The sequence below is a fragment of the Megascapheus bottae genome, chromosome 11 (genome assembly GCF_031878675.1).
Source record: "Megascapheus bottae isolate mThoBot1 chromosome 11, mThoBot2.hap1, whole genome shotgun sequence".
Classification (NCBI taxonomy): domain Eukaryota; kingdom Metazoa; phylum Chordata; class Mammalia; order Rodentia; family Geomyidae; genus Megascapheus; species Megascapheus bottae.
Genome location: NC_143519.1, coordinates 46,864,763 through 46,878,383, shown reverse-complemented (window position 1 = coordinate 46,878,383; position 13,621 = coordinate 46,864,763). Strand labels below are relative to the sequence as shown.

General features: G+C 41.7%; 1 protein-coding gene across 1 annotated transcript in view; it reads right to left on the bottom strand.

Annotated features, from left to right (window-relative positions):
- The window catches only part of Mtus2 (microtubule associated scaffold protein 2), a 339,242-nt gene that overhangs the window by 138,797 nt on the left and 186,824 nt on the right, over positions 1 to 13,621 (bottom strand). Inside the window, exon 4 of the mRNA XM_090342204.1 lies at positions 3,395 to 3,556. Coding sequence (XP_090198330.1) covers positions 3,395 to 3,556 — 162 coding nt within the window. The remainder of the gene's footprint in view (positions 1 to 3,394; positions 3,557 to 13,621) is intronic.

Sequence of the window (13,621 nt, the reverse complement as noted above, 5' to 3'; positions counted from 1 at the left end):
AAGTGTTAGTCTGTTGAGCTAGCCCTTTCTGCTTTTTCTTTTCTTACACAGGAGCCTTAGAAAGGCTAATAGCCCAATAGACATCAGGAAATGGGTACTTGAAAGGTGGAAGGTGAGATCAAGGGGGAAGGGGTAGACAAATAAAAAGAGGAGGGGGCCGGGAGTTTGGCCTAGTGGTTAAAGTGCTTGCCTAGCATGCAAGAAGAACCGGGTTCGATTCCTCGGTACCACATACATAGAAAAAAAAGCCTGAAGTGGTGCTGAGGCTCAAGTGGTAGAGCTCTAGCCTTGAGAAAGTCCAAGGACAGTGCTCAGGCCCTGAGCTCAAGCCCAGGACTGGCAAAAAAAAATTAAATGCTTATCTTACAAAATTAAGAACACTGAGGGGAGGGATAGGGTTAGGATGGATGTGCAAGAAAGATGAGAGAAATGACACTGATCAAGTCGCTTTGCATGCATCCACTGCTTTGTTAACTGGCAACGCCTTTGTAGAACTACTTAAAGATAATAAAATGTAATTAAAAAACAAATCCTCAGATGCTACTATCACACTAAAAATAGTAACAATTAAAATCAATACCCAATAAACATTTCACCTTTTCCTTCCTTCCCTTCTCTCACTGCTCTTCTCCTCTCCTCCTTCTCCCCCTTCGCTTCCTCCTTTTTCTCTCTCTTTCCTCTATCTCTGTACCTGTTTATCTGTCTCTGTCTGCCTCTCTCTCACTCTCTCTCTCTCTGTCTCTCTCTGTCTCTGTCTGTCTGTCTGTCTGTCTGTCTCTCTCTCTCTGTCTCTCTGTCTCTCTCTCTCCTGAGATAGGAGATAATAGGGTCTTCCTGTGTAACCCAGGCTGGTTTCATGATACTTCTGCCTCTTCCTTCTGAGTGTTGGGAATACTATGTCTAACTTTCAAAAAACTTTTAACATGTGTTTACTAAAATTAGAATCCAACATTAGAGCTAAAATTTGGAACTGATTGATATGGGTATTTGGTATTCTACATCTGTTTTACTTGGAGGTTGCTTACTTTTTGCATTTTACTTCTATTACTGGATCAGTTAGTTCATTTGCCTTAATAAGTTTCTCATGGCCTAACTTTGTCCTCATGGAATTCTTTAGTATGTGGCTCAAATGGTATGGTGCCAGCTCTGCATGCAAAAGAAGGAGGTCCTGGGTTCAAGTCCAAGCAGCACATGTACACAAAATTATTTACCATATTTTGAAAATGTGAAATCGCTTCCTAGCATCTTCCTAAAGTGACTTGCTTTATGTTTTTACTTTTTGCCTCACCAGTACTTAAGAACATATAGTTTGCTGAATATCAATCTTCAATGTGTATGTAGTAATATTACTGATACTTACCTTTAAAACTTTTATTTTATGTTATATTTATTTTCTTTTTCTGTGCCAGTACTAGGGTTAGAATTCAATGTCTGGGTGCTATTCTTTTGTTCTTTTTTGCTCAAGGCTGGAAAGAAGAGTTTCCTAGACTTTTCTGCCTGAGCTAGCTTCAAACTAGGATTATAAGAAGGAGCCACCAGTTCCAAGCTCTCATTATTATTATTATTATTATTATCACTACTATTATTATTACTCTTATTACTAGTAGAAGGTGATTCAGATGGATACTTGAGTATTTTGAGATAACTCTTATAAGTATTTGACTTCTTGGTTTCTGGAAGGGCAAGACGATCTGAGGTCTACATTTCCTATTCTAGATCCGAGGGCAGCTTTTTCTCCCAACCACTGTCTCGTTAATGGAAAATATATTTAGGTTTGACATGAGCACACATTGCTCTAGTTCTTGTCTATAACTTCCCAGAGGACGGCGCTAGGATTATTTTTAAAGAGTTCATATGCTATCCTATAATAATCATACACAAATATGTATATCTCACCATACACACATTCAGAGTGTTAGCAGATGTAGAATTATATATAATACGGACACTACCACAAGAATACGATGATTCAAAACAGTTGCAGCTTGCTTTGTTGCCTGTTGTTTCCGATCACTGGGACAAACTTGTGGACTTTAAAGGCACACAGGAAAGTTTTTCTTTGTGTGGATGTGTCAGCAACACACTAGACAATACTTCCATCACTTAATTCTCTTTGTGATGTTTTAGGAAAGAAAATCACAAAGGTAGCCAAGGCCAAGGGATGAAAATAATAAAAATAAAGGCATGATTTTGATTCGAAGCCAGCTTGGCCAGGAAAGTCTGTGGGACTCTTATCTCCAGTTAATTGTCCCAAAAGCTGAAGTAGAGCTGTAGCTCAAGGAGTAGAATGCTAGCCTTGGGCAACAAAACCTCGGGGATAGCTCCCAGGCCCAGAATTCAATAAACTATCAGAGATAGTATAAGTCATAGATATTTGTGAATTACTGTTTTTTTTTAAAGAAAGATAACTTACTAATTTGTGACGTGTGTGTGTGTGTGTGTGTGTGTGTGTGTGTGTGTGTGTTTCTAGTACTAGGATCTGTATATTCAGAGCCTTGTGCTTTTGCAAGGCTTTCTCTGCTCAAGGCTGGTGCTCTAGCACTTGAGCCACACACTTCCAGCCCAGTATTTTATTTTGTTGGTTAATTGGGACAGACTCTCAAAAACTTTTCTGCTGGGGTAAGCTTCAAATGCTGGTCGTCCAGGTCTTAGCCCCATGAGTGGCCAGGATTACAGCAGTGAGACACTGGAGCCTAGAAAGTCAGTTTAATATTTAAGAAAAAAGGTGTAAACAAAAGAAAAAAAGAAAGGAAGAAAGGCAAGGCAAGGCAAAACCAAAATGGGTAAAGTATCCAGACATAGAAGACACAAACTCCCTATGGGACTCTGGCAAGTTTCACACTTAGTATCTCACTTCCAGCCATTGAGTGTGAAGGAGCGGAGAGACCGGACTATGCTGGCCTGGACCTATGGTGTGCAGGGACTCCCCTCTTCCCCTCCCCCCCCCACCCCCCAGCCTGTGACCCTGCTGCAGGAGGGCCCAGCTGATCCCTGGGTTCTGTCTAGCTTTGGAGGCGCGAGCCTCTGGCCAGCAGGGGGCAGCAGTGCTCCATGGAGTGCTGACAAGCCCCAGTCCTGGGGCTCCATCAGAGTTCTTCTGCCCCTCTAGAGTTCCCCAGCACCCATTTCCCTGAGCCAAATGCCAGTCTGCTTAAAATAGCTTGGTTCTGGCTTTCTGCAAATGAAATGGCATGATTCACAGGGTTACCAGACAAGGAGAGGAGTGAGAGGCAGATGTGGGAATTTATACAGATGAAGACTGGAAAGTACCTTGCAAACAGTGTATGACTATGAAGTCTAAATGCTTTAGAAGTCATCTGTCAACCCCTCTCTGGAGCAAGGACTTTCAGAAGGCTTTGTTATGCATGCAGTGCTGTGCTGTGTGGAGTCTTACCAGCAGGTGCAGAAGTGGATTTTGGCGCTGGAAGTAAACTCCTGCGGGGTGTGGTCACACTGGCAGGGGGTGGAGGGGCTGCTCGGCTGGACCCTTTGGGCATGTCCTTAGAAGGCTGAGCTGCCTTTGGAGCTGACTGTTCTTCATTCCCGAAGGATGAACCTGTGGAGCAGACAGTGTGTTAATTATAATCCGGGGATGGGGGGAGTGAAAAGACTCTCTGCCATTCACACTGGCCAGCCAGTCCTAAGGCTGCCATCTGCCTTAGAACGTGACAGTGTAAGTGGGTAGTCTTGGAAAGCATTGCCCTGGAACCAGATGTAGAAAAGAACTCTTTTGTAGACCCAGGCTAAATAAATGCCTGTGATGTAGCTGGCACTAGTGGCTCCCGCCGGGAATCCTGGCTATTCAGGAGACTGAGATCTGGGGATCACCATTCAAAGCCAGTCAGGGCAGATGGATTCAATTAACCAGCAAAAAGCTGGAAGTGGAAGTATGGTTCAAGTGGTAGAGTGCCAGCCTTGAGTAAGAAAGCTAAACTAAAGTGAGAGGACATGATTTCAAGCCCCAGGACCTCCACAATCATTCAATCATACAAATAGATGCCTGACACTTAAAAACTCTGCACAATAACAAAACCCTCTCTGAAATTTAACACCCATCTGCACTCACTTTGCATATGTGTGACAGACACAAAGAGTGGGTCACTCATAGAAGGTGAGGAGCACTTTTTTTTGAAATAAGAGTGTCAGTTGGGGCCAGGAGTGTGGCCTAGTGGTAGAGTGCCTGCCTAGGATGCACAAAGACCCAGGTTCGATTCCTTGGTTACTACATACATAGAAAAAGGCAGAAGTGGTGCTGTGGCTCAAGTGGTAGAGCTCTAACCTTGAGAAATCCCCAAGAACAGAGCTCAGGATCTGAGTTCAAGCCTCAGGACTGGCAAAAAAAAAAAAGAGTATAAATAACCCAGTACAAATGGGATTCAAAAATCAGTTCTCTCTTTGCATCGGTGGGATCTGGGTTCCAGGAGCTCCTATGGCTGCCCAGGCCTCGAATGCTTCTTGTGTACTATGGCCCAGGACTCTCATAGAATGGGGCACATTATTCTGTACATTTAAAATCATCTCTGTGGAGGTGTGTCAGATGAACACTGCAGATGCTATATACACTGTATCACTCAGGGAGTGATGACAAGGAAAATCCTTGCACCATGATCAGAGCAGGTGTAATTTGGGGGCTTTGAGCTCAGTGTTCTGTACTCGTAATGCTGGAGCCCTATCAGTTGAACCACATTCCCAGGCTGGGTTTTTCTTGCTTAATTTTAGGATATGGTGTCAGTTCCTATCCAGGCAAGCACCTGAGTCTCAATCTGCATTGTGTGTGTGTGTGTGTGTGTGTGTGTGTGTGTGTGTGTGTGTGTGTGTGTGTACTGGGGCTTGAATTAAAGGGCCTGGGTATTTAGATGTTTGTTTTTGTTTTTGCTCTTTTTTGCTAAAGACTGGTGTTAGAGCCGTAGTTTAACTTCTGTTTCTTTGGTGTTTGAACTACAACCCTCATATCTCAGCCTCTTGAATAGCTAAGATTACAAGCATGAATCACCAGCACCTGGCTTAGACAAGCTTTTTGTCTGAAATGTTGAATCTTTACTAAAATTGAAAGGACTATATAACGACTTGATTTGTTTCAAAGGCAGAACACCTGAATGGATAGCTACAGATAATACTCAGTACAGAAATGACCCTTTCATCTATTGTGTGCTGTATGCTAGTTACAATTGGATATGCTGACAGCCTGTAGGCATGGCACACACACATGAATATTTGCATGAAATATACTATGAAATGTGGCATGGCCCCAACATCATTTTCTCTAAATTTTCTAAATCTTTTGTGATTTGTATATATATATGTATATATGCATAGTTTAAAGACAATAAAAGCATCATCTCATTCTTGTTAAATGATAAATCCCTTAAATACATCTGTAAGTGGCAATCTCTCTCTCTCTCTCTCTCTCTCTCTCTCTCTCTCTCTCTCTCTCTCTCTCTCTCTCTCTCTCTCTCTTTCTCTCTTTTAATTTAGAGAGCCTGAATGGACTGAGATGAGCTGTTGTTTGGAATAAACCTGTCCAATCACAGGATCATGACCACACATGGTGAAAAACAAGCGATGACAGCTGGAAGAAGTAGACAGCATTGGGGAGAAAGATTAATCTTTTTAGAAATTTTGTCATCATTTTAAAAGGATACCCATGACATGCCGTGTCAATAGAGTTTGCACAATGACCAGAAAGGCTTTGGGGTCATAACTTCCCAGGGATTCATTCCACCAATCTGAGTACGAGGTGACTGTGCTTCTCCTTTGAAGACTAGAAGCTACTAAAAATGAGTGAGATTTGTGATTTTTTTTCCTAACGAAAAGAATACTTAAGAAGAAAAAAGGACTGTGCTCCTTTGTTATTTTATTTTTATGTTTTGGAAACGTGCACCTTGCAGGGTTGTTGTTTGTTGTTTGTTGTGGTTGGTGGTGCTGGTCGCAGGGCTTGAACTCAAAAGTGCTGCCTCTGAGCTTTATCTTGCTCAAGGCTAGCTCTTTTGAGCTACAGCTCCACTTTTGGCTTTTTGATGGTTAAAAGGAGATAGGAGTTTCATCGACTTTCCTACCCAGGATGGCTTCCAGACATAATCTTCAGAGCTCAGTCTCCTGAGCAGAGAGGAGGACAGGTGTGAGCCACCAATGCGCCCTCTCTGCCTCCACTACCATTCTTTTTAAGGTGCTGTGCAATAATTTCCATTGTTGTCAGCATAGCTGAGGGGATGTACTTGACCTCTGCAAGCTGAGCAAATATTCTGGAACTCCACGGATAGAGTCTGCACAGTGTCCTGGGAATCATATAAAGAAAGCGTGTATACATTTGATCCAAATCCAGCCAGAAGCAACACGGCACACTCAGAAAACAGTGAGCCTTTGCTTCAGAATTGTTTGGCAGGCTCTCCAGTTCCTGCGTTACAGGAATCAGGGAATTTCTGCAGGCGGAGGTTTCACATGGAGGATGGACATAGCACTAGAAGTATTTCACACAGAATCTTGATGATCCAGTGTGCTGCTGACACGCTGCTAGAATCAACCATTCACCGAGAGAGGTAGATGCTGCATGAAGCACAAATGTGTCAATGCAGTCTTTTGTTTGTCAATGTATGAAATTTTCTTCAGAATGGAAATATTTGGTATTGCTTGTAGGGTTCAAAAGCCGTTTTGACCAAATCATCTTGCATCTGGTCTGGTCTCCCATAAAATGTATTATTCAGTGAACATGTCAATTTAGAGATGTGGCTGTTTTCCAGGCTGTGGATAAATGTATCTGTGAACTACATGAGTTAAGGAGTCTTCAACCCTCCTTTTTGAAAAAGTGCTTCCTTACCCAAAACTGCAAAATAATAAAATAATAGAACAATATAATGGATAGGTGCTGGTGGTTCATGCCTAACTACTTAGCAAGGTGAGACCTGAGGATTCCTGTAAGAAACTAGCCTTGCAGAAAAGTTGGTGAGACTTGTAAGCAAAATTAATTAGCAAAAAGCCAGAAATGAAGGTGTAGGTCAAATGGTAAGAGCACCAGTTTTGGAAAAGCCAAGTAAGAGCATAAGGCCCTGAGTTCAAGCGCCATTGCTACACACACACACACACACACACACACACACACACACACACACACACACACACAGAACAATATCATGTGCGTTCATTAGTGTGGGATTTGGCAGGAATGAAATAGCTCTACACTTTGCAGACTGGCTCCAGTTAACCAGTAATTAAAGACATATTATTCAATATATGAACAACACTGAGTTGGAAATGGCTGAGGCCTTCTAACTGCTCCAAGTACTTCACAACCATGCTAGCAACATACAAATATCACTTAAGAAAGAAAACAACTAGAAATAAATAGCTTGTGTGAGCCAGGAAAAAAAAGTAAGCCCTGGAGAATTCAGACGGTTAGAAGTAGTTCACACAGCTAATTTAGACTTCACCTTCCCAGCCAAGCCCAATCTGCCCAGGCATACATGTTATAAGCAAGTTTTCCATCTTTTCTTCTGACCACAGAATGGTAGAAATTGTGGCAAGGTGCAGGCTGGGGGAAACAGAGTACTCCCTGTACTTCAGTTTCTACATTTGTATGTGAGATAATGAGTAACTTCATAGAGTTTTGGGAGAACCCAAAGAGCTACCACAAAGAGATATTTTTTTAACTTTGTGAGACAACTTTGTTCTCTCTCTCTCTGTCTCTCGCACATACACAGGTGAGAAGGTTAGTAAAAGAAAACACTAGTGTCTGGTACCTTGTATGTGCTCATGTTAATTGCAAACTTGCATACTAATTTGAGTTATTCATTAGAATAAGTCAGTTTCTCTCAGGAACCTGTGATGTCTCCGAGCAGTTCATCTGATTTCAGCTCCTCTAAGTGAAAAGATAGGGAAGGACTATGGTAAATCCAATTTTCTCTGCAGCATAGAGGACTAAGCCCAAGCTTTTCAGAATATGATGAAGTATATTCCACACAGAAAAGATGAGATTACTTGAGCACCAGTAGCTCAAGCCTGTAATTCTAGGTACTCCGGAGTCTGAGATCTGAGATCAAGGTTCAAAGCTAGCCTGAGCAGAAAATTCTATGAGACTTTTATCTACAGTTAACAGTAGAAAGCTGGAAGTAGAAGTGTGGGTCATATGGTAGAGTGCTAGCCTCGAGCAAAACAAGCTAACAGAGTTTATGAGGCCGTGACTTAACTCTAATACTGGGACACGCTTGCATGGGCATATATTTGGTGAGATTATAACTGAAACAGGTCAGACTCAGAGAGATAAAAGGTTCATGTTTTCTTTCACACATTGAAGTTAGATCTGAAATGAAATGAAATAAAACATACAGTACCATATGCTTCTATATACAAATTAAATGACTGTACAATTATATAATGTATACAAGCATGGTATACAGTAAGAATTCCAATGCTGTAACTTCTTTGAATAACTAACTTTACAGTTTAACAAAATGAATACCAGGAATGTGAGATAGGTTTTGTTAGAGAAAGTAGAGCCTTAGGAGAAGAGGTCAGACAAATGGAAAGAGTAATAGTGGGAGAATATATTCATGACATATAAATACAAATGGATAACTCGAGGGGATAGGGAGCGAGGGGGAGAATGATGGGAGAGGTGTCATCCACAAAGCTGCATTGTACTCAGGAACTGACATTTTGAATCGAAACCCCTTTTGCAAAGACAAAAAAGGTTAGATGAGGAACAGAATGGACAACCCAGCGAAACACCACTCAGTGTACTGTCACTGAAATGGACGAGACAGAGGAAGTGTCTCCATGTGTCCTAAATATCAGAAACTGCTTTTGGATTGCTAGCTGAGATTCACATTAACTATAGGCAGTTATTCACACAACTATAGCCAGAAAGTGGCCTGACTGGACTTTAATTTTAGCAATCCATCTGATACGAGAGTGGTTTGCTTTCAGCTTTGAGAAGTCATGAAGCTGAGATTCTTGCTCCATTTGGATGTTGGTTACTTTTCTCTATGCTGCTCATGTCTAACTTTTGTCAGGTTTCCTTTTTATTTTTCTTTCTTTTTTTCTCCAGTCCTGGGACTTGAACTCAGGGCCTTGGGCTTCTCAAAGCTAGTGCTTTACCACTTGAGCCACAGAACCACTTCCAGCCTTTTCTGTATATGCGGTGCTGAGGAATCAAACCCAGGGCTTTGTGCATTGCAGGCAAGAGCTCTATTACTAGGCCATGCTCCTGGCCCCTTTTGTCCCATTTTCTTTCTTTCTTTTACTTTTTTATTGTCGGGGTAATGCATAGAGGGGTTACAGTTACATTTGCCAGGTAGTAGGTGCATTCCTTCTCACACATTGATACCCCTTCTCATGTTTTTGTCCCCATTTCCCTCTCCCTACCCCCTCCCAATCATCTTGTTTCCCCCCCTTCCCTTCCTTATTTCAAATAAACAAATAAATGTATATACAATACACCAGGTAACAATGTCAGATACAGTAACAACATGAGATTAATCAAAGGGCAACAAAAGAGAAGAGAAATAACACACACATTAAGAACAACCATCACACAAGATAAAGCTCCTGTTTCCACATCCTAGAGATCTTTTCATTTAGTCTCATCCTATATGGTCTTATGTATCTAGGTTTTGAGCTATTGTAATCCTCTGCTAGGAGAGTCCTAGATGTGTACGAATTATGACAAATGAGGGAAACCATTGAGCCTATGTTCCTTTGGGTCTGGCTTACTTCACTTAATATGATTTTTTCCAAGTCTTTCCATTTCCTTACAAAGGGGACGATGCCATTCTTTCTGATGGCTGCAAAAATTCCATTGTGTATAAGTACCACATCTTCTTGATCCCATCATCTACTGAGTCTTTTGCCCATTTTCTGTTTTTGCCAGTCCTGGAGCTTGAACTCAGGGCCTCAGCACTGTCCTTGGACTTTCTCAAGGCTAGAGCTCTACCACTTGAGCCACAGCACCACTTCCAGCTTTTTTTTTTTTTTTTAATATATGTGGTACTGAGGAATTGAACCCCGGTCCTCATGCATGCTAGGCAAGCACTCTACTACTAGGCCAAACTCCCAGCCCTTTTGCCCCATTTTCTATGAAGTGTTTAAGCCTAGTTCCTTGAGTATAGTGGATAGTGATCTTTTGTTGGATATGTATTTCAAATACTCTCCTACTCTGTGGTGCCTTTACTCAGGGTGTTCTTTAATACAATTTATTTTTGTAGTTTGAGTTTCAGACTTTCATTACTTGTGATAGTATAAAGATATCTCCTGTGTATCCTAAAAGATTTAAGTGTGTGTGTGTGTGTGTGTGTGTGTGTGTGTGCATATGCATGCTGCTTGCAAAGGTACTAGGATTTGAACTCAGGGCCTCAGGCTCTTCCTTTTTCACTCAAGGTTTGGACTCTAGGATTTGAGCCATATCTTTACTTCTGGCGTTTTTGCTGATTAACTGGAGGGAAGAATCACACAGACTTTCCTTCCTGGGCTGGCTTTGACTTGGCATGCACACACCTCAGAATCCTGCATTGCTGCGATTACAGGCACGAGCCACCAGTATCTGGCCAATTTTAAGGTTATGTTTTTCACGTTTAGATCATTAGTACACTTGTAAGAGCTAAAAAAATTAAACTTTTAGGAAAAAAACACATAGATATAAATCTCAGTGACCTTGGATAAGGCTATGGTTTCTTACGTGTACTTAGAGTGCATGTTCTCCAAATACAGATGTGCCGAAAGTGAGAGAGAATCAAGAGGTAAGGCTTCTAATGTGATTCAGCCTCTTTCCTCATGGATGGAACTAAGACCCTTCAGCCACCGGTAGCCTACTTGCCTAGGGAGGGTGCAGCTCTCACCAGACAACAAAAGTTACTGTTGATCGGAGACTGACAAGCCTCCAAAAGACAAATTTCTGTTCTTTATAAATGATCCAGTGTGAGATATTTTGTGATAGCAACATAAAACAGAATAAGACAACCACAGAAAGAGGCAGCCATGAAAACCCAGATCAGAAAAATCTGCACGAATGGAAGGAAACTCAAATTGGATTTTAGGTGGCAGGAGAAGGAGGGTAGAGTCACAGGATATCAACCACCCTCCACAAAGTAACCAGCCATACCTCCCTCACCCCGCTCCCCCACACAGGGGGAATCCTGACTACGATTAATGTCAGGATGACAATTTAACGTTTCTCATCCTTGTTCTTATTTTCTTTTGTGAGCTAGTACTGGGACTTAAACTCAGGGTTTTGTATTCTTTATTCGTTTTTGTTTTTTGTTTTTTTCCCCCTCAGAGTTGGTTCTCTACCATTAAACCCATAGTAAGTTTCCCAACTTTTTGCTTGTTGACAGGCGATAAGACACTCATGAACTTCCTTTCCCAGGCTGGCTTTGAGCAAAAATCTTCAGGTTTCAACTTTTGAGTAGCTGGGATTACAGAAGTCTGCCACCAGCATTAGCCTTCATAGTCTTTTTAAAATTTTAATTAATTTATTTTATAGTAACGCACTTATCAAGAATGCCAATAACAGAGTCTAAATTGTACAAAGACAAATACTAACTAGAACCAAATAAGCTTCTTAAGGAAAAGGAAAATATAGAAGAAAAAGTAGGTTATTAACATGGAGGCCTTATGACTAAACTCTAAGAAATGTGTTTCATTGATTTTGAGTATTTATCAAAATTATAATAACTGAACTACTTTCTCTTCATTGCCTTTTGTTGTTGTTGTTAACAAAAAGAATATTCTGGTTGCATGATAAGTTAATTGATACATATTTCATTAATTCAGCAGCATTTATCATGAGGAGACAAAAATTGATGAATTATTAAAATACCACGGAATGTTTTATTCCTTATCTGCTGCATATTTTCACCAAAGTGGATATTTTCTTTTTCACATTAAAGAAGTAAAGCCAACCAGATCTGTTGCCAGTTCAGCAGAAGTATTCTTTTTCAAAAGGAAATATTTGACTAAGGGAAGTTAGTTCTGTCTCAGTCTCCCCAGTGCTGGGATTATAGTGATGAATCATGACATTCAACTAGAATTTTCCATTTTTCCTCGGAATCTCATAATCTCATTCTTCAGCCAAACAAGCTGAAGTTCTGGAGCTTGTACAGGATAAATTGTCAAGACTCACAGTAAAGGAAGTTTAAAAAGGTGGTTGACTTGCCATAACTCCTAAGCTGGGATGGATGCTTACGCACAGCTTCCTGTCCTCCATGAGAACCCAGGCTGGGAGCCAGGGAGGGCTCAGGTGTGGTGCTACATCTCACCACTATGATGGGGATGGGCTCACAGGTCACATTGATGTATTACGTCGCAGAAATTTAGGAAAGACACAGAAAGCGCTGCTAGCTGCTGTCGTTCTTGTTACAAGCTCTTGTACTGGAGGTAGGTTGACCACTCTATGAATTTTCAACAGTCAGGGAAACAAACTCAATGGCCAGGAAGAAGGTGAGCTGCACCTTCACAAGTACCAAGAAAGCTCTGGCCAGAAACCTGCGGGAGAGGGCTATCCAAGATAGCCACATGGAGCTTAAAGAGAAAAAAAGAAAAATAACCAAAAGAAGGAAGAAAGACCAGGAATAAAAGAACAACCCTGGAAAGTAAAAGTGACATGAGGAAGTATAAGAGACAACCTAACAGAAGATGCTTTTGCTGTCCATTGTGAATTAACTACAAGTTCCCCAACTTTGTATCTGTGCCCATTGCACTGAGCTATTTGTTCTATGCTGTAGTCACTTTATAACCACTTTGGGCTCCAGGAAAGAGAAGATTCCCAAGTATCTTGTGTGGAAGGCAAACTGCCCCACAAACAGGCAGTGTCTTCTTATCATCTTAAAGAAATCAACCCGAAACTCAGGAGAGGACCCATCAGGTTGCTCTGTCCCAAGGGTAAAGTGATGACTTATCCAGAATTCTTCCAGAGACAAAGTCTAAGAGAATGGTCAGCCAGGCCACATTTGTGACTTGGAGTGCTTTAACTATGTATACCTTTCTCTTTCTCCCTCTCTGCCCTCCAGCCTCCCTATTTAGCCCAAAGCTAACATCTGTGCTGTCTCCCTATGACTGCCATGGGATACATCTCCTTTCTCTGCCCTTCACTATATGTGACATGTGAGGATGAGTAGTCAGACCTAACTTGGGACTCCTGGACTTTAGGCCCAGGGTCTAAAAACCCAGTTTCAGAAGGATCAGAGTGCAGGGAAGGAAATAATAATTGGCAAGGCAGCTAGCTAGTTTGGCCAGCGTGAGTTTCAGAGGGAAAAATGAGAAGTTCAAGGGGAATGTGATGGTTCATACTAGGAAGACTGAGGCAGGAAGACCAAGGCTGCCCGGGTTACACCAAAGGAGGAAAGAGGTACTGCTGGTGTACTGGTGAGGGTGCTGGCGGAAGAGGGAGAAGAGAAGAGAGCTGAGAAGGAAGGAAACAAAGAGGAAGAGGAGGAGGAAAAGAGGAAGAGGAGAAGGAAAAAGAAGGGGAGGAGGAAAAGCGAAGGAGGAAGGGGAGGTGGAGAAGGAAGAGGAGGAAGAAAGGTTAAATGTGTCTCTTCCTTTTTCCCTCTGTAGCCCCTTGCTCATCCTCTCAGCCCCCTGAGCAGCTAGGCTTACAGGCATGAGCTATTGTGCTAAATCTGTTTAATTTTGA